Genomic DNA, 21,107 nt, shown 5'->3' with positions numbered 1-21,107 from the left:
TGGTAACCACAGTTCCTGGTTGATCTCCTGATCTTTATTCTTGACTTTATATGTTCTGCTATTTATAAGGCTTCTTTGTTTTTTTCTGATAGACTGATTCTGTTACTACAGGGTTACTGCAAACTCGATCTGAGGTTGACTGGGGGAATGGGGCATTATTGGCAGGATGGGAGGAGTGGGAGGAACTCAAGCTTCGATGCCTCAGCTTGGAAGACGGCTGAGTCAGATCCAAGGGTCGAAGCCAAAAAACACAGGCTGAGGAGGAATGCAGTGACATCACAAATGGAACATTATGGTAAGAACATAACTTCTTTTTTTCTATCCTCCAGCCTGCAAGATATATCAGTGACCGATTTGTGCCTGCTTCCCCTAAGCCACTGGATATATTGTCCATCCGCATTCCTTCTACATATTGCTTTGGCTGTCCAGTGCCACCTCTTGGCTGTGTGAATGAGTGATGTAATGAGTTATGTTCATAAGCATGGGTTTCTTTATTTCTTTTTTTCTTGATCCTTTCCCCATCTCTGTTATGCTAACATTAAGTCCTGTCCTGTTGGGCTCAAACCCATTCATTCCTAGGGGTGGAAAATCTTCCCTCAGATCCCCTAGGGCAAGAGCCTTCCACAGGAACCATTATCCTGGCACACACTGGGGGTTGTTACTGGCATCCTGGCAATAGGAATATTTGTATGAATGGCCTGCCCCTCGCCCAGGTGGCAACGTGGCCACTTACATCAAAATAAGGACCGCTTATGCCCCTCTGTCAGTTCACTTCATGTGCTCTTGTTTGCATCAGGCAAGGTCTACTGTTACTGCCTTCAGTGGTGATGCCCACTTCACCCTTGCATCAGCCCTCATCAGTCCCCAGACTCTGGGAAAGATCATTTGGGGAGTGGGGGAGCAGACTGCCCAGACTGGCTTCTTCGAAGGTGTTCAGTACAGATGGGGTACTACTGAAGGGAGCATCATTACTACACTAGGAAGAAGTACTGGTTGATATTAACACCATAAAAGACATGCCCAGCTTACATCCAAGTTGCATCATCAATGAAGTGACATGAAGGACTGAGGGAAGTGCCTGGGACATCCTTCTGGAGTAGCAGTGCCAGCACAGGGGATCACTGAATGCACTAGCGTGCTGTGAGACATACTGCTGTTACTGGTGTCACTTACTGCCTGTGAGGATGGCTTGGACATTGATGTAGCACATTAAGTAGGGATATAGCCATTACAATATACATATGTGCCTGTATTGACTTGTTATTTTAATTGTGTGCTGCATGACACAGTACTGTTTTGCTGTAAAGTCTGTAGGTGGAGTTTCAGCATTATTCTGGGACAATACCTTGAGGTGCTACCAGTCCCCTATGGCCACCAAATGACACTCACTAAAGTGCTGCCCCTCACTACCACAGGTGCACCCTGATTCATGTAGGACTTATTTACATATATATTGATACAGAAATCAGTATGTTGTTCTTCTTTCGGATTTTCCCGGTTAGGGGTCGCCACAGCGGAACTCCGGTCCGCTAATGATTGGCAGTAAGTTTTCACAGTGCCGAGGTGCCAGCTCAATGCCCAACCTTCAATGAAGGCACGGCCATTCACGCATGTCTTTCGAACACCACTCTACCACGGGGAGAACATGCAGACTCCACACAGAAGGCGCTCCAGCCGAGAATCGAATGAGAGAACCTCTTGCTGTGAGGCGACAACACTTCCTCTGCACCACCGCGGCTTCAGGATATTGTTGTGTATTTCAGCATTTTCAAAGTTCTAGCTTTACACGTGGTATACACATGGCTGGAGCAATTAGTAGTGGTGTGTACTGCACATAACAGGTAGCAGTACATCTGAACAACATGTGCAATGTGTTCCAGTACAGTACTCTGTACTTTGTGACCTGCAACTTCAAAACTGAAGGGAGATTGAGAGAAATCTGTTTAAAGCCCAAAACTGCTATGTCTCAGAGAATTCCCGCTTCTCAGAGGTTCAGCGGTTTCCGAGTTAGTATATATTGGTAGAGTGGTTTGGAGGGTTGCCACCTTCCACACTGGTGGGGTGAAGGAGCCATGTCCCTACAGAAAACTCTTTTAGCACATAGCAGTATGTTTCAAAGTTCAATGTACTTCATTGCTAATCACTCGTAAATTTGCACAGTTGTTAGCCTTGCACTAGGGAAACACAAAAGTCCCATCAGTTGCCCATGTTTGTCTCACTTGTAGTGATGCATGTGAAGTTTAATGATAATTCATATGCCTTTGATCGCTTTGTTTACTACAGAGCTGGCGACATGGCCATGCAGTACTATGGCCAAGTCTGATGCAGGTATGGGTTAAGTCAACCTCCAGTGGATGTGCCCAGCATCACAGCTGATGCTACTGTTGGGGGTCCATATTGGACACAGCCAGTTGTAGGAAAGTGGGGATAGGTACAGTGGAGCTGCAATATACTTATAGTGCATGCTGTTTCCTACCTTGAAAGTGTGTTGCCACATGGCTACAGTGTTACACCCACATGCATGCAGCCTTGCCACATCCAAGTACAAAATGCATAGGATCCTCCTCTGTGTCTGAACAAAGTCCTGTGAATGCAGAGGACAATGCATGTATGTCTTTGTGTTCCCTAAATGCCACTCTGAGACAGTGTGAGGCAGCCCATAATGTGACATCTAATTAAGCCACTCCCAGTGTGGCTACTGTTAATGCACAGGCACATAATGCAGAACTGCTGCGGGTGAGTGCTGCCAAACATGACAGAGTTCTAAGCAATCGGGGACTATTTCACTTACAGTTTTAAATCAAAATATAACTTAGCAGCCCTTACTGAAGGGCATGCCCTTCACAATCAAACTCCATGCAGGGAACTTCACCTTGTATATCTCACACTTAATATAGGATCCTTTCAGGCCATGGAAGAAGTCTCAAAAATTTACTGAAATGGTCCATCCATCAGTCAGGATTTGGAAGACTGTACAAATCCACCTTAGAGTACTCATTTCACAGCTTTGAATGCATTTGAAGGTAACGTGTTCCACTTGGTTTATACTTGTCTTTGAATCAAGAGGTGGCAGTTTCCTGTTTTATTTCGCAACTCCTTTACACAGTGCACAGTGTTTTTTCCAAATCTCACACAAAAAAATCAGTATAGAAGATGACAACCTTTTTTATTGAGGCTTAGGATGGTGTTTGTGTGTTAAAATTGACTGGACAACAAGCACAGAGGGTTGTGGTATATATAATCTGCAGTGAAGTAGTATAGTTTTTGATCCAGTTCCTTTCTGTATCTGCATTAAGGGCATTGCAGAGGTGCTAGTTGAAATGGCTTTCTCTTTGCAAATAAGACAAAATAAAAAAAACTGCAACATAATTGATACAAAAAGATGGGGAGGAAAGAAGAGAATAGACTTAGCAAGGTTAACTTAGTTTCACTACAGGGAAATATAAGATAAAGTACTTAAAAAAACAAATATATTGGAGGAAGTTATAAGTAACAACTAAAACAGAAGGTTAGATGAACTTGCATAATTTTTAGATAATCTAGATATTAGAAGTCGTTGTGAAAAAAAAGTTAAAAACTCTCTGGGATCCTGGAGTTCCTAGCAGCAGTGTAGTTAGTGAATCCCTTTTTGTACTCAAGAGATGCTTATTGCTGCTCCCCAAATCTACCTGGCATTTAGATAATGCTCATTTCACTCAAGTTGTTGCCCTACCACAAAATAACGTGTGTAACTTTTCAGCTGCTCAGTAAAAAAATATTAGCGGTATTGTTTTTAGATTTGCAATCCCCTCTGTAAGCAAGCTATATACATGTTGTTAGAGGCATTACTCTAAATGTTTATAGACAAAATATGGCTTGATAAAGCCCCAATGTTTCTAACATGCACAGAAAAAGTTGTACTCCTTAGAGTACAAAGAGTATGCCTGGCTACACCCTTGTTTCCTAGCTATATGCTGCATTACTGAAAAAAAAGAGATCTTGCATCTTGTATATGCAGAAAAGATCATACATCTGAAGACATCATTTCATCAGATCTGTTGATAGAACAGAAACTGAAGCAGTGAAAGGAAGTAAACATGATACAGGGTCTGTGCCAGGAAGTATGTAAAGTGTTTCTGTTACCAAGGAAGAAATGAGGGAGGAGTGAGTTTAGCAGAAATATCAAAATGCCTCAGTAGAATTTAAAAATTCCAGGACAGCAGCATCTTACACAAGAGTAGAGGAAGATATAGAGATGATGATGACTCATGGATGATCATAGCAGCCATTTTATCCATGGAAGAGTTTTACTTGTGGGATATGAAATTAGAAACATATGCAAAGTCCTGGAAGATATAGAGCAGACAAAGGTAATTTGAATGGCACAGGAGGTAAAATGCTACATAATGAATTATAGCTTATCTGTTAGGTGCAACAGTTCAGCTATGTGGACCAAACAGTCCTTATTTGTAGACATTTTCTGTTTGGATATCAGCTGAAAAGCAGTTAATCCCAAAAATCCATTTAAACCTTTTTTGAAAACTGATCCCACAGAGCTAAATGGGTTACATCTTTAGACTTTTATTTAGCATATTATGAAACATGAGAGAGTAAGAGTAGGTCAGTGACGCTGCAACAGGGCGGGAAGGGACTGGTTAAAATGATGTAAATGTAAAAATTTACTCCTTTACCATACATTGAGGATTTGTCCACCTCTGCTGTTCAACAAGTGTAGAGGAGAGAGAAGGTTAAGGCATAACAAAATACAGGCAGCAATATGATGCAGCTCCAGTGTCCTTGATCTCCTCACTGGTTCTAGATTTGGATGAAGCAGAGCCAAAGGAAAGCTAAGTAGGCCCAGTAAATGAGGATTGAAGCTGGTGGCAGGTAACGGTCAGCTGGAGAGAGAAAAAAAAAATGCTAAAAAGATAATATTGAATGGAAATATCAACCCCCCCAGGTATTCGTTTGTAGAACACAGGATAGTCAAATGCGTTGGGCTTTTTGGCCTTGGCCATTAAACCGTCATAGTTTCTAAATTACCTTTTTCAGCCCCCCCCCCCCAATATTCTTCTTGACTGCTTGGTACCCTATAAAGAACAGATCTATTTTACATGATTGAACTACCACTTCAGTGAAGCACACATCACTGAGACAAAAGCATTGAAGACTTGAAACACTGAATGCTAACTTCATCGAATCTGAATAATTGGAATCGCATTAGTTGGCCAACTTTTAAAAGATCTATGCGTTCAGTGGGAGAAAGGAAATGTTTACTTTCATTGTTGACCAGGTTACCATGATGAATGAGATGTTGGCCAACTAATGCAATTTGATGAGTTCAGATTTGGAGAAGTTAACGTTCAACATTTCAAGTCTTGTTTTGTCTGTCTCTATGATGTGTGATCTGCTGAAATGGTTGTTCAGTCGTGTAAAACAGATCTATAAAAATCTGCTGGGATCCTCTGTTTCCAATGCAGATTTATCTTATTAGAACCCTATGTCTTTTCTGGATAGTAGTGGATGATTGGAACAGGAGCTAAAGTCAGAACCAGTGGCTGGTTTGTCTTTTACTTTCCTTGCCTACTATGCTACCTTTGGCAGTTGGCTGATATGTTGTTGCCTCAGGTTTTGGCAACAAAAGCACAGAATGGCATTCATGCTCATCTGAGTCCCCAAGTAGAATGAATGTACTCTTTGATAGCCTGCATCCGGCTTTGTTACAGTTGTTCAAATCTGACTTCCAAGCTGTTTGCTAGGGGAAACTTAAGCAGTAAAACTTAAGCTGCTTACTCTCCTGGGATCAGAGGGAAGCTGTTATTTATTCCCATCTCTCCCTGTTTGTAATCTGAAATACTTGGGTCTACTGTTCATACTCAGATCATTTGGGGGGAAGACAGGGAGCCACGTAAAATCCAGTTATATAATTTTCACTTTTTATTTATACAAATACTTTGATTTAGTTTTGTACTGCTCTATATCCCTAACATTGAACAATTATTGTAATGCATTGGCTATCTTTTTTTCATTTGTTTTACATACATTGATGTATTTTAATTGTACTATGGGATCTGATTTAATACTGTGTATTTTTAAATAAATTTCTTAAGATAGTTTAATACTGTGGTATCTGAATTTTCTTGTTGATGACCAATACATTAAAATCTACTCAGCTGGGACTCACCAGTCTGGTGGAACTTTCATATATTATGTTTTTTAACTAGATGGGGGTGCAGGGAGGTCTGCTGCTTGGGTAGTACGGAGGGGTAAAGCCCATTTCCACAGGTAGAATATACTGTATATGAAACTGTGGTGTGATCAGCTGGTTACCACTGAACAGTCTTGAGTTTTAGGTAGACCAAACCACATTATACTGCCGTCAGTAAAATTATCTAATTTGTTCTTAAAAGAAGCATGTGCAATTGGGAATTGCAACATTTCCTATGTACAAAAATGTGGTTGATAACCCAATAATGTGTGCACTAGAAGTTATAACTTACATTTTGCTATTACTGTGCCCAGAAGCAATTCGTTTTCATTTTAGAAAAGGGAAATGGGATTTTTATAGGGGGATCAACTCCAGTTTGATGGTAAAACAAGAGGGAACTCTTTTAAGGAATTCTTACATTGTATCCAATAAAGAGTTCTAGGGTTGCTGTATATGTCAAGAATTTGAATCCAGATACATTATTTTTGCAGGAGACTTTTTTTCTGAAGTGAAATTTCCCATTTTATGGCCCTAGGATATGAACAATAGATGTCAGAGTTTTTGTATAACAGTATTAGTAAACAATTCTGACCTTGAAGGTAGATCTGTTACAGGCAGAGGACTACTAGCTGGTCAATGCATTATGTTGACTAATATTTATCCTCCCAAAATGTGAAGCCTGATTTGATACCTGCTTTTCCTTATGAATAGATAAGCCCTTTATAAAGGTTTCAGTATATGGGGGAAGGGATTGGAACTCTATTTTTCCTTCAACAAAGTTTCTGGTGGTCTTAGAGCTAGGATAGCCCCATTTGTAGGTAGTTTCTTGGCTCACTATATTAAAGTTGTAGTGAAGGCAGATGTTTATAGGGTTTTGCAGGGGGAATGTGGTAATTTTAACTATTCTTCTCCTCACAGTTTGTCAGCCTTGAGAACAAACTTTTTTTTTTTTTTTTTTTTTTTTAACAGGTGCCAGGGAGCCAGTAAAATGAAGGACAGAAGGGAGCAAAAAAAAAAGAAAGAAAGAACCAACAAAATCTTGTGTTCAAAGTTTTAGGTTTAGTGCTGTCGTTCATAAACAGAACATCATCAGAATAGTTCTGATGATGTTCTGTTACAAACAAAAGTGCTAAACAATTGAAATTTAATAAATGTTTACTGTGTTTAATAACTTGTTTACTATAGCTGTTTTTGGCACCTCTCTGTGTATTTGTCTGTTTTTTCTTTTTTGTATTTAATGACATCATATCTGCTAAGTTTACCAAGGGTTATTTCTGATCAGTCTCCTCTGACCCAAGATTTCAAGTTAGATGACAGTACCTCCCAAAGCACTGGATAGTAAGTCTGTATTAGTTTAAGAGAATCTATTTTCAAAGGAAGCTGTAAGATGTGATTGAGTTGAGTTTGCCACTGCAAAGCAGATCCATTCTTACAGTGCAAGAGCAGTGAGATAATTTCCTGAGGACATTTGTGGCAGCAAAGAAAAGGGAAATTAATGTATGCTTACATCTTTGCAAATCTTATTAATAACATTACTGAATAGCTTAGCAAATGATTCTCGGGAAATGAGATGAGGCAATTTCTTTGAAGGTGAAAGTAGTAACGATACTGGGTTTTAAAATGGAACATGTTGTCAAGGCTCTGAAGCATTTGCAGTTTGAATTACTCCACCTCCACCACCACCAAATTTAAAATATGTTGCTTTAAAACTAAAACACCACAGAACAATTTGATTACTGTTATAAATTAAAGACAAAACACTCAGGTTAGACTGTTAAGGACCCTAATGCGTTGTTTTATGCATTTTAAATAATTATTTTTTATAGTTATATTCAGGGGATGATGGAAAAGTCTTAACAGAAGAAAAGTTATGAAATCTTTAGCCTCATCTGACAATCAGCTTTCTTGGTGACCATCTCTTTCCTTGTCTCCCTTTCCCTGTCTGGTACTAGTTCCCCTGGATGGAGCCTGTGGCAGAATGAGAAAGAGAATGGGAACCGTTGGGAAGGAAGCTATTCCAACTTGGTCAGTACTACGCCATGTGTGTGGCTACCATTTTGCTGGGATGGGGATTGAGAGCTATTGGTAGAGAGGAGAGAGAGGTCAGTCATCTGCATCATCATTCTACAGTGTTTGTCAGGGATTTTTACACCACCCAATGTGCTGATATCACTTTGTGAGTTAGACTGAGTGAGCTATGAGGAGTGACTTTGAGGACATGCCCTCCCCAAGCCCTGGACTCTCATATCTCTTTTGTTCTTCTGCACATTCAGCACAGTGAAGTCTTTGAGTCTTGACCTCTAGCAGGGCTCAACAAGGGTCCCCTTATTCCCACCCCCACCCCGGATAGGTAATCTCATCCTCCCTGCTACACTATTAGGTGCCTGAAAGGCTAATTGAACTCAGGACACCTGTGTCATACTCAGGGTTTATTTCTACTATCCCAATGATTCAGCTTGCTTATTTTTAGAAGGGGTTTACCTGCCACTGGTTCAACTGTCAAACACCTAACAAGTTCTAAAGAATGTAACAATGGATAAAATGGAACTAATCTGTAATAAGATGAAACAGGATAAAACTCTTGGGTTAGACAGGAATCCAATGAAAACATACAGGAAGTTTAAGCAATAGGTAAAAAACGTTCTTACATTGTGAAGGACACCAATGAGGAAGAGAAAAGGCAAACACTACTAAAAACTCCTGATGTCCACCACGGCAGTAAAACTTAATTGTAAAATCAAAACTTTAATAAAAAGAATATAACATAAAATAAGCAGTTCTCAGTCTTCCGATAAGCACTTTCGGCAAATAAGCCTTCCTCAGATCGTATAAGAAGGACTGTTCAGCTTTTGTATTTATAAGGCATCACAGCCATTCCTCATTTAGTTCTCTGACATGCCCTTGTTGCCGTGGTGGACATCAGGAGTTTTTAGTAGGAAGTTTAAGCATGTTTTTATTTATAACTCCGTAGTATTTGTGAATGATATTTTTCATACAGATCATTTTCTGGATTCACATAAATAAACGCTGCTGGTAGCTATCCCAAAACTAGATAAGGATCTCACTTCAATAGACTCATATAGACCCATCTCTTTTCTTAGTCATGATTACAAGATTTTTGCAGCATTTCTGGCAGCTCAGCTTAATGGTTTCCTGCCTTTCCTTATTCATCTGGACCAAGTGAATTTTGTGCCAGGAGGTGGGTGGTAGTCAGCCTGTTAAAAAGACTAGCTTTGGTTGATGATTCCTTTAGAAATCAAAACAGACTCTTTCTGGCAAGTTTTAATGCTGAAACAGCATTCATTGGAGTAAATTGTAAATATTTGCCAGTACTACTGAAATCAATGGACTTTCCAGTACAATTTTTTGGATTAAATAGCCACACTATATGGTAATTCATCAGCTAGGATGAAATCAGGTACTGAGTTGACATATTAATTTAATATTAGTAGTGGAGAAAAACAAGGTTGTCCATTTGCACTCGCACATTTTGCCTTGTGCTTTGAGCCTTTGGCTCAAAAACATAGGTAGCTGCAAAACTTAAGTCAATAACACTAATCGTATCACTACATATGGACAACTTATTAGTGTATTTGTCAGACCAGATAATGATTTAGATTTAGCATTTTTATAAATAATAAAATTTGTCAAATTATTAGGATGCATAACAAATAGAACTAAGACAACAGCTGTTAAAATAAATTACATCCTTGGTCCAGATCTGTTGGAGAAATAACCTTTTTGGGTGAAGGAGATAACATAAAATATTTTGAGGCTAAATTAGGCCCAAGCTTGAGGGACTGCTTAGAGTTGCATATAAGGATATCTTATAACAAATTCAAAATTATTTGCAGGCATGGAAGTGTCTAATATAGCAATAACTGACGACGTTGTGTGGTATATTGAAGATTTACCCATGGTTGGTGTGTTTTAATCATGAGAGCAAAGCCCAACTGATTAAATAAAGCCAACCGTGGGTAAATCTTCAATATGGAAAAATGAAAAATACAAAGAAAAAACTAGCTCAAAAGACAGAAAGTCAAACGGGGCAGCTAAAATCCCCACTGAAGTTGCAGAATGCTTGTTCAAACCAAAAAATCGATCCAGGAATAGTCCAAATGCAAAACAGGGCAGCTAAAATCCTCCCTGAAGTAGCAGAATGCTTATTCAAGCCAAAAAAATCGATCCAGAAGTAGTCCAAGTGTAAAACACAGCTTTATTAAATCCACATAAAACAGATAAACGCTTTCGTCCCAGAACACTAGAACTTCATCATATACAATAAAATTGTAAAGTTTCCCTTATAAAGACATGTGAAAGGCATCATAATCATGAAATGAAAGAAGACACACCCCCTTAAAGACATAACATTAAAATGCAGTAAAATAGTTGTATGTAATAAATATGCTATATAAAATAGTTTGTTCACTATTAACACAGAATATAAATATGTAAAAATGTATAAATTACAGTATTAAAAAGTGTTTATCAAAAAATAACTTTTAAAATATATAATACCATGTAATTTATCTGTCTAATACTTTGAGCTTTAAAAGGGAGCTGATTGAAATATTTTCATTTAGTCCTGGCCAGTTACCTGCATCAAAGTGTAGCTGCCAATAAAGCTCTCTCTTTTCTAAAAGTATGGACTAGGCTCCACCTCTAATGTCTGTCCTTATACTGTCTATTACAAAAAATTAAACATATGTTCTTCATTGTCCAATATGTGTTTGCTCAAAGCATTGGTTAACTTTTTTGTTTTGATCTCATAGAGGTGCTCATAAGTGCGATTTTTTAGTTTCCTGTCAGTTTTACCAATGTAAAAACAGCAACATTGGTTACAAACAGCAGAATAAATCACTCTTTCAGAGTTACAGTTACATCTGTGATGAATTTTAAAATTAATATTGTTAATATTAAAAGTGTCCCCTTCCTTAATGTATTTACAAAAGTGACACATACCACATTTGTTCATACATCCAAGTTTATGCTTAAGTCCACTTTGGTTTGTTTCAAATACATTTTTTAGGTTCCTACCTTTCTTATAAACTATGGTTGGTACTATATCAATGAAGGGTCTAATAGCTTTATCTTGTTTTAGGATGGACCAATTCTTATTAAGTATATGTTTTATTGCAATGCTGTCGGAAGAAAAGACAGTTATTAAGGAAGTCCTGTAGTCACTAATACCTGAAGTAGTGGCTTGGATAGTTATGTCATTGTTGGTGTTAGGGCTCTGGTGTCCTAAATCTTCTCTTAGCAAAGGTAGATAGAAAGCCCTTTCTCTTTTGTTAACAACTTCAAGTAAAATCTCCATGACAAAACTAACAGGATATCCTGTTTTCAAAAACATATACTTAAGTGTATCACATTCAGACAAAAAAATCTTCAGTAATAGACACCATCCGTGCAGCATGCACACATTGTCCCTTCACTATATCCTTCTTTTGTTTCAGTGGATGAGAACTTGAATAGTAAAGTAAAGAATTCAAATACGTCTCTTTTCTGAAGATTTTTGATATAAATTTCTTATTTTGATAGTCCTTAGTCAAGGAAGGAAATTTCATCTAAATGACATGTATAAGTAAACTTTAAAAATTGTGTAGTGGAGTTAATATAAGTAATACTTATAACTCAGGTCCATCCCATAAAATAAAAATATCATCCAGATATTGAGTATAGTGTTTGATGTAACCATAGAAACTCGGGGAAAAAGGAATTTCTTCTCCCACTGTGTCACAACTATATTGGCATACAGACCGCCACATGCCGGCCCCATAGCTACCCCTTCTTGTTGTAGAAAGATTTCATTGTTAAAAGGAATGAAATTTTTTTAAGAACAATTTCCATGACGTGAGTGTAAAGTAGTACATCAAAATGACCTACTTTCTTTGCATAAAGGAACTCAGTGAACCAATCAAGATCTATACTGTGAGGAATAACTAAGTAAAGGTCTTTTATGTCAGTAGTCAAAAAGACAAAAGTGTCTTTGAAAGGTATCTTGTTGATAGATTCAAGGAAACTCCTGGAGTCTCTACAGATATCAGTTTCATTAAAAACAAAGTGTTTTAGTTTTTGGTCAAGATGTTTAGCCAAGGAGTGTGTAATGGATCCCTTAGCATCTACTATGGGGCGCATGGGTGGTTGTGTTAAATTCTTGTGTAACTTAGGTAAGCCAAACATTACTGACACTCTTGGATGTAAAACTGATAGGTAATTCAGAATTTCAATAGAAATAGACCCTTCTATAAAGAGATCTTGTAGTTCACTCCTTATTTTTGTGTAAGCACCATTCAATTCATTGATGGAAGATTTTGCCTTACTGTTTAAAATAAATAGCATCTTATTTTTATAGTCATCTAAGTTCATTAATACAACACCACCCCTTTGTCCGGTTTCATAATCCTAATTCTATCCATCACATCCTTGATTTCATTAATGGTGGTAGTCTTTTGAGTATGAATTTCAATATTCATCCTATGCCTAGTAGGGAGGTTACGTATATCTAGTTCACACATTCTCTCAAATAAGGAAATCATAGGATGTAATGGAGGGTTGTAAGTGCTGGAAATGGCAAGGGGGTTAACAAACTGACTAGATAAAGAGTTCTGAAACATAACCTTTAAGTTCAGCTTGCGGATGTCTAATTTTAGATCCAGCAAAGTGGTGGCCACATTACACTTGTATTGGGGTACAAAAGTAAAACCCTTTGCAAAAATGTCACAATGTGAAGTGTCCATACAAACATTAGAAAAATTATAAACTTTAAAATCAGCTAAAGAATTCATAATGATGTTACAAGGGGGCAAACTATGGTCATGGTAAGTGCCTATAATGTCAAAAACATCAATATGTTCAGGGGAATCCACTTCAATTATTTCTTGTTGTTGTTACGATTGTAAAAGGTTCTCCTTCCCCTGCTGGCTTGTCCCCCTCCCCCATCAATTGTTGGGTGATGAGAAGGTGTATACCTGTCTACCCAGTGGGTGTCCTGCGGGGGGGGGGGGGGGGCTGTGTTCTTTAGACGCTCGGAGTGTCTCAGTGGGGGAAAATATGCCTGATCAAAAAAAATTTCCTCTGAACTATTGTTAGAGGCTTGAGCTTGAGATTCATTAGTGAAGGTCACATTTTCGGCAGAAGATTTAGTACCCCATTCTTGTTAGGGTGGGGGGGGGGTTAGGGTATGCTGCAACCTTGCTGTAGTCAGTCTTATCCCTAATTAATTTTTTCACTTTACGTGCCTTTATATTAGCACACATTTCATCAATGCTCTTAAAAATGCGAATATGCTCATATTTAAAATCATTATATTGTATATGACTACAAATGTTATTGTCCAAATCACTGACAGTCTCAGTTAATTCATTTATCAAAACTTCATTATGTTTGATAATAACATTCATATATTCTATTCCATGCTGGTCAAATAGTGCAGTAAGTTCTTTAAATAAAGAAGAATCGGGCTGTAAACCATTAGGGTAAGGCCACATGCGTAGCACTTTAGGTACAAGCTTTTCTTTTATGCATTCAGTAAAATAAGCATTGTCTAATTGCAAATGCTTGATTTTAGCAAGATAATAATCGAACTCTTCAAAAAGAGTGTGTAAGTATTAAAAGCATGAGTCCTGGCTGAATGTCCATGATTCAGATTAATAGAAGCAGATAACCAGTCTTTTAATACAGGTGATGATATTGAGCTGTTAAAATCCTGTGTACCATGAGTGCTTCGCTGTCCAAAAGGAATAGAAGTTGTAAAAGTGCTGGAAATACCAACCAACAAAGATTTAGAAGGTCCAGAGCTCATTTGGGAGGCATTTGAAAGATTAGAAGCAGTTAAAACATTTCTCAGGCATAGAACTGTTATTATTATTAACAATAATAATTTTAAAATTCATCATAGATGTAACTGTAACTCTGAAAGAGTGATTTATTGTGCTGTTTGTAACCAATGTTGCTGTTATTATATTAGTAAAACTGACAGAAAACTAAAAAATTGCATTTATGAGCAGCTCTATGAGATCAAAACAAAAAAGTTAATCAATGCTTTGAGCAAACACATATTGGTCAATGAAGAACATATGTTTAATTTTTTTGTAATAGACAGTATAATGACAGACATTAGAGGTGGAGCCTGGTCCATACTCTTAGAAATGAGAGAGCTTTACTGGCAGTTACACTTTGGTGCAGGTAACTGTCCAGGATTAAATGAAAATATTTCAATCAGCTCCCTTTTAAAGCTCAAAACATTAGACAGATAAATTACATGGTATTATATATTTTAAAAGTTATTTTTTGATAAACACTTTTTAATACTGTAATTTATACATTTTTTATATATTTATATTCTATGTTAATAGTGAACAAGCTATTTTATATAGCATATTTATTACATACAACTGTTTTACTGCATTTTAATGTTATGTCTTTAAGGGGTGTGTCTTCTTTCATTTCATGATTATGATGCCTTCCAAATGTCTTTATAAGGGTGACTTTACAATTTTATTGTATCTGATGAAGTTCTAAAGTTCTGGGACGAAAGCACATATCTGTTTTATGTGGATTTATTAAAGCTGTGCTTTGCACTTGGACTTCTTCTGGATTGATTTTTGTGGCTTGAATAAGCATTCTGCTACTTCAGGGAGGAATTTAGCTGCCCTGTTTTGCATTTGGACTACTCCTGGATCGATTTTTTTGGCTTGAACAAGCATTCTGTAACTTCAGTGGGGATTTTAGCTGCCCTGTTTTGCTTTCTGTCTTTTAAATCTTCAGTATAACACAACCATGGAGTCAGATATTGCTATTATACAATGATATTTGTTAAGAAAAAAATACTTACTTTTCTTAAATAATGTCTTTGTATAACGGCACATTACTGTTCTTCCGCAGCTGGTGGTATACTGCTTCCTTGTGTTGATGTACTGCGCATACTTATGGGACTTGCGTTTCCATGCATACCCAGTACATCAGTGCTTGGGAAAGTAAGCAACAGGGAAAAGAAGATTTCCGTTGCTTTTCTTTTCCTTTCTTTTTTTTTTTTAAATTAAAAAAAAAAACATTCGGGAAGTTTAGGGTAGGAGAGAGAGACATAATGGAGGAAATACAAGGGAAATCAGGTACGTGTCTTTAGTTTTAAACAGCGTACCTGATCTCCCTTGTATTTTCTGCATGGTGTCTCTCTCGCATGTCCTGGAGTCCGGACTACAAATTTTGTTTTTATTTTTGTTGGAAAATAAAAGTTAAAATTAAAGAATATACCAGTGGAAAAAAAGTCTGGGAGACCGAACCTTTTTCCGTTGGTATATTCACAGATTTACAATGATTGGCCAATCAGCGTGCTCGTTTTAGAATATTAGTGGCCAGTCACTATATAATAATTGATTTTTTCACAAAAGGTCCAAGCATTTTCTTGGTTTGTACTTCCCTTGATGACAAATGCAGCCAGTGGACTGCCCATTCTATGTTCAGATTCATTTTTTATTAAATTGTAGAATTTGTCTTTGACATTTTTTTTGGGGGGGGGGGGCAAGCCAACATTAGCACAGAACTTGATTTCTCTTTTGCACTCAGAAGGAGGAAAAGATTCCTGACTTTGAATGTTATGTAAATGGAGTGTTGTTAAGATTGCTGTACTTTTTGAGTAATAGCTGTTACATGGCTATATGAAAAAAAAAAATATGTTTAGATGACTTTGAGAATAGGAAGGGTCTATATAATATTGATGTCCAGAGTATGAAACTGAAACTTAGTCTGTACTCATTAGTTAGTAAAGTCTTGGTTGAATTTATCCAATGTGTGATTAAAGAAACAAAATTTATTTATTTATTTATTTATTTAAAATTTGTTGCCTGGGAAAGTCTGACTAGGACAGAGCCTATTTTCAGTGGAGGCCCAGGGAGAAACGCTCCAGATGCATGTCTCTGGAATGTGGAATCAAACCAGAGTACCCAGAGGAAACCCAAGGGAACACAGGGAGAATATGCAGACTCCGCACAGAAGGCACCCCAGCCAAGAATTGAACCAGAGAGCCTCTTGCTGTGAGGCAACAACATTAACCGCTGCACCACTGCGACGCCCAAATCTTGGTCTTCCTAGATTTCTAAAGGAAATGAGTATTAGTGTATCTTTTTTGTTTTCATACATGTTGTACTTATTTTGTTTTTGTTTTGAAGATATTAATGTGTTTGATTTTCTATATATGTTTACTGTACATTCAACCAAGACTTAGTTGATCTAATCACAAAATATCTAAAAATTTAATCTAAGACACATTTAATCTAAAAGTGTAGCAAGCTATAGACAACTACTGATGGTGTGGTTTTAGGGCGGTATGAAAGTAGGAATTAGAAAACAAATTAGTCTAGTACAGTATTTGTACCTTGCTAATGTGCACCCACATGTTGTTCCCACATGTCTACAACTTTGTGATTGTGCCCCAGCAGTCATTCAAAGAGTGCGATAATTCTCCATGGTTGTATAACCATGGAGTTTGTTTATTTAACTAAGAGGTTGTGGGGGCAAAGTCAGAAGTCATTCAAAGTGTGCAGTGTTTTCTCTTTTCTCCATGGTTGTGTAACCATGGAGTTAGTGTATTTAAGTAAGAGGTTATGAGGGGAGAAGCCCCCTATGGGGGGTTGCCAGGGTTCTGGGGGGTTGCCAGGGTTCTTGCCTCATACAAAAAAAACGTTTTTGGAGGAGTGTTTACTGTATATGATGTTTTCGATAAAATGTGGTTTGATTCAATGTGTTTTGGATTAAATGTATCTTAGATTACATTTTTAGATATTTTGTAATTAGATCAAAAATGTTTTAGATAAAAAGTAACTTACTACGTGTGTGTGTGTGTGTGTGTGTGTGTGTGTGTGTGTGTGTGTGTGTGTGTGTGTGTGTGTGTGTGTGTGTGTGTGTGTGTGTGTGTGTGTGTGTGTGTGTGTGTATTTGTATTGATAGATATAGATATATATATATATACACACATACAGATACAACATGCACAAGCACACAGTATGGTCGACTGCATATTATCGACAAAGCAGCTGATCGGCAGGTATGTAAAATCGCCCAGTTCCTACAGTTGGGCAATATGCCCTAACCATGTGTTTGTGTGATCTCGGAGTTAGTATATCTAATTAGCGGGGGGGGGGGGCAGATCCCACATATATATGCAGAAACAATTTGCCAGATTCAATAAAGCCTACACTAAGTGTACACAATATGTATTCAAGAAAATTCTTAACACATTTTTTGTACTTTATAGTCACTCAGAAAGATTACACTAAGTGTACATGTAGTCGACAGTTTGTGGTGACCTTTATGAATCTCTTTCAATATTTAAAGCTGCAAGAATATCAGTAAGAAAATTAAAATTAGGAGGAAGAAGGTGTGAGTTATGTCTGCGTTGTCTGTTCACTCAGAACAATGTTATTGTACACTTAGTGTAGGCATTATTGAATCCCGTGGAATGTTTTTATTTGTTTTTATGAGGCTGTTTCTTGGCTCATGCATACTGGCATGTCAGTGCCAACTTTTTTGTCATTTTGATGTCAGTGTTTTGCAAGTTGATACTTGGTGTATTTTATCATAATTACTACACCTCATTGTATGTGTGTGTGAGTGTGTATCAGTTACTTTGGACAAAACTCCGAAATGTTGACATTTATTTTATGGACACAATTTGGTTGACAAAGCAGAAGATCAACAGGTGTGTGTGTGTGATCAACAGGCTCCAGGGCTGGGGAATATGCCTCATTCCTGGGAATTAAGCGAGCTTAGAGTTAGTATGTATAATTAGTGGGGGTTGTGGTGTTTTGTGTTTTTTTTTAGGTTTTTACTTTGCATGTCGAGTGGATTTCCTTGTGCATGAGTAGTGCACTGTCAGTCTTTGCATTGTTGACTTTTTGTGGTCAACATAATTGATGTTATAAACACGAACTAAGTCCCAAAAAATCCACAAAGCAGCAAAGGTAGAAGAATGTAGACCAAATAATCCAATAGTTACTTCCACGAATTGCTTTATTAAACACGAAAAACACAATTGAACGTGAAATCCATCAAGCGCTTTCGCCTGAAACTCTGTCAGGCTTTTTCAAGATATTCACAACAAGAAAATACCCTGCTTTAAATAATCCCTTCAAAAAGCATAAATTACAACTTGTTAAAATCAATTGAAACAATCAAATCTAATTGAGTGACTAATTAAACACATTTAAATATGGTTGTGTACCAATGCCTGCTGAGCAACCTAAGAAAATCAAATCGTTGGTGTACATTATACTTTTAAAATATTTAACGATACATTTCTTTACATAACCTTTAATAGAAATGTTTCTTGTATCATTAATAAATGTGAGTATAAATATAAACATACCTATGAAAATAAAAATAAAAATAGAAATACAAATAGAAATACAAAATGGGGAAATATTAAATTAATATTTTCTTGTGAATAATTGATGTTATATATATATATATATATATATATATATATATATATAGAGAGAGAGAGAGAGAGAGAGAGATGGAATTACTTAAATTGGTCGAATACCATTTATGTTGGTGTGAATAATGTCGATGCAAACTGATCAACATTTTGGACATATGTATGCTACTATGCATGCAAAACTTTAAAAAAACACAAAAGCTATGCTTTTTCAAGGGAACAAGCTCTCCTACACCCTCCCATATACCCTGCTAATTATATACACTAGCTCTGAGAGTGCACAATCCCTGGGGTAAAGGGTATAGATATATACCCTACCCAGGGATTGTCAATCTCACATGCCTGTCGACCATATGTTTAGTTGACCAAATTGGGTCAATTAACCCGATGTTGACCAAAGTATTGTTCAACAAAGTTATATATTGCTTTAAAGAAATGTTGGCTATAGTTATAAAGCTATATATTTTAATAATAATGAGATAAATACAGTGATTTTTATGTTAAGTGGTACAAGGTGTAGAGTGGCCATTTAGCAGCATTCATGCCAATGCTTGTTCACCCATAGCCTGCCTCCATCCCAAAGATAGCCACATTTGATGTACAGAGCTGATATTTGATTTTGCTGATTATGAAAGAAATAATGTGACCCGCGGTGGTGGTGCTGCGGTAGCGTTGTCGCCTCACCGTAAGACGCTGTCCGGTTCGATTCTCAGCTAGAGCGTCTTCTACGTGGAGACATGCATGAACGGGTGTACCTTCGTTGAAGGTTGTGCGTCAGGCCTGGCAAGCCGGTATGTAAAAATCAACTGCCAATCATTAGCAGACCGAAGTTCTGCTGTGGCGACCCCTAACCAGGAAAAGCCGAAAGACACATACATACATACATGAAAGAAATAATGTATAGTAATGTATTTCAAATTGATGCTTTCATACATATGCATTGTTTGCCCCCAACAAACTATATTGTTTTATGCAGTTCAATATTTTTTATTTTTAACTTTCAAATTCACATAAGATAAAATTATTTTTTTCAGTGACAAAAAGACATATAGCATAATAAAAACAATATAAAAAATGCCAGTTTATAAGGATTTGAAATAACATTTTAAAATAAACTTATAGATAATAGGATATATAAATATTTTAAAGTAATCTTGCCAGTAATAAGAACATTTAAAAAATGTTTTACTTTCCATATACAGTAGATTATTCCACACTGTGGCAACATACTTTTCATTATTCTTAATTAAGAACAGGGTAAATAGCGGAACCCCATAAAGTGATAACACAGAGGTTAAGGCACAGGATTGCCAATTGGTAGACCTAGGTTCGAAACCTGGCTGGAGAACAACTCGGCAGCAGCAACAGTATCTGCATGGAAGAAAGGCCTGGCAATCTACTTCAGTAATATGTCACGAAAATCATATGGAGTTTTCCCATAGAGTTGCTATGACTTGATTTCGACTTTGGGGCAATTACTTCCTTTGAATGGCTGAACAAGTTCCTTATTACTATCACAATAATAAATTTTAGTCAGTTACATCTTTAGTTGAAACTCAATCTATTTAGACAAAAACAACTCAGTAGATATTTCACAAAGAGTACAATGATGTATACTAAAAGTACTGTTAATTATAAATCATACCGATTCTCGGCTGGGATGTCTTCAGTGTGGAGTCTGAATTAGGAGCGGCCCTAGGTCAGCTGGTGCCCTAGGCAAAAGGGCTATAGGGTGACCCCCACAACACCTCCCGGTGCCCTCATCCTGGTCTACCTGCACCAAACAAATACTGGAAAAGTGCCCCTGCTAGAGAGGCACCCCAGGCGGTCGCGTAGTTTGCCTATGCCTAAGGCCGGCTATGGTCTGAATGTCCTCCCTGCATTCTCATGGGTTTCCTCCAGGTGCTCCGGGTTCCTTCCGCATTCCAAAAAGATGCATCTGGAGCATTTCTCTCTGGGCCTCTGCTGAAAATGGGCTATGTCCCAGTCAGACTTTTGCAGTAAACAAATGGTAAATAAATACATAAAAATGGTATGAAATAGTAATGTTGCATATATACAGTTTTCAGTGTCCACTGTAGACATAACAGTAACAATTGCCTACCAGTAATTTTCTCATGTAGGTTTGATTAAGATTCCTGGCTACTGCTTACAGCTAAGCTAACATTTTAAACAAATTACAACATAACTTGCTAAGGGACATTTGAATGCCTAGGGTAAGATCACGGTAGATGTAGACATCAACCCAGTTAGTTGCTTGAGAACTAATAGTCTCCATATTATCAGGAATGTATACATAGAATAAAGACTTTGTTTTGTTTTTTGAACTATTAACCTGTAGACTATATTCCTCTGTCCTTGTAATTTAAAGAAATGGTTTTGCAATATTAACAGGCTATCACCTTGTTAGCTTGAATAGAAAATAAAGCAATGCCATCTACATATACAAACAGTTTAGATCCTATATCATTGATCATTTAACAG

The 21,107-nt window shown here is 37.3% G+C and overlaps 1 protein-coding gene across 5 annotated transcripts in view; it reads left to right on the top strand.

Annotated features, from left to right (window-relative positions):
* Positions 1 to 21,107, top strand: part of NFIC (nuclear factor I C) — a 1,851,273-nt gene that overhangs the window by 1,155,163 nt on the left and 675,003 nt on the right. Inside the window, exon 4 of one of the 5 annotated variants that reach the window (XM_044054108.1) lies at positions 7,157 to 7,236. The exons of the other annotated variants lie outside the window; for them this stretch is intronic. Coding sequence (XP_043910043.1) covers positions 7,157 to 7,179 — 23 coding nt within the window. The 3' untranslated portion in view covers positions 7,180 to 7,236. Of the gene's footprint in view, positions 1 to 7,156; positions 7,237 to 21,107 lie in introns of those variants that run through there. 5 annotated transcript variants of the gene reach the window in all.

The sequence above is a fragment of the Protopterus annectens genome, chromosome 13.part0 (assembly GCF_019279795.1).
Source record: "Protopterus annectens isolate FY-2018-M chromosome 13.part0, PAN1.0, whole genome shotgun sequence".
Classification (NCBI taxonomy): Eukaryota; Metazoa; Chordata; order Ceratodontiformes; family Protopteridae; genus Protopterus; species Protopterus annectens.
The sequence above is the reverse complement of the archived record's forward strand: the minus strand, read 5'-3'. Positions and strand labels throughout refer to the sequence as shown.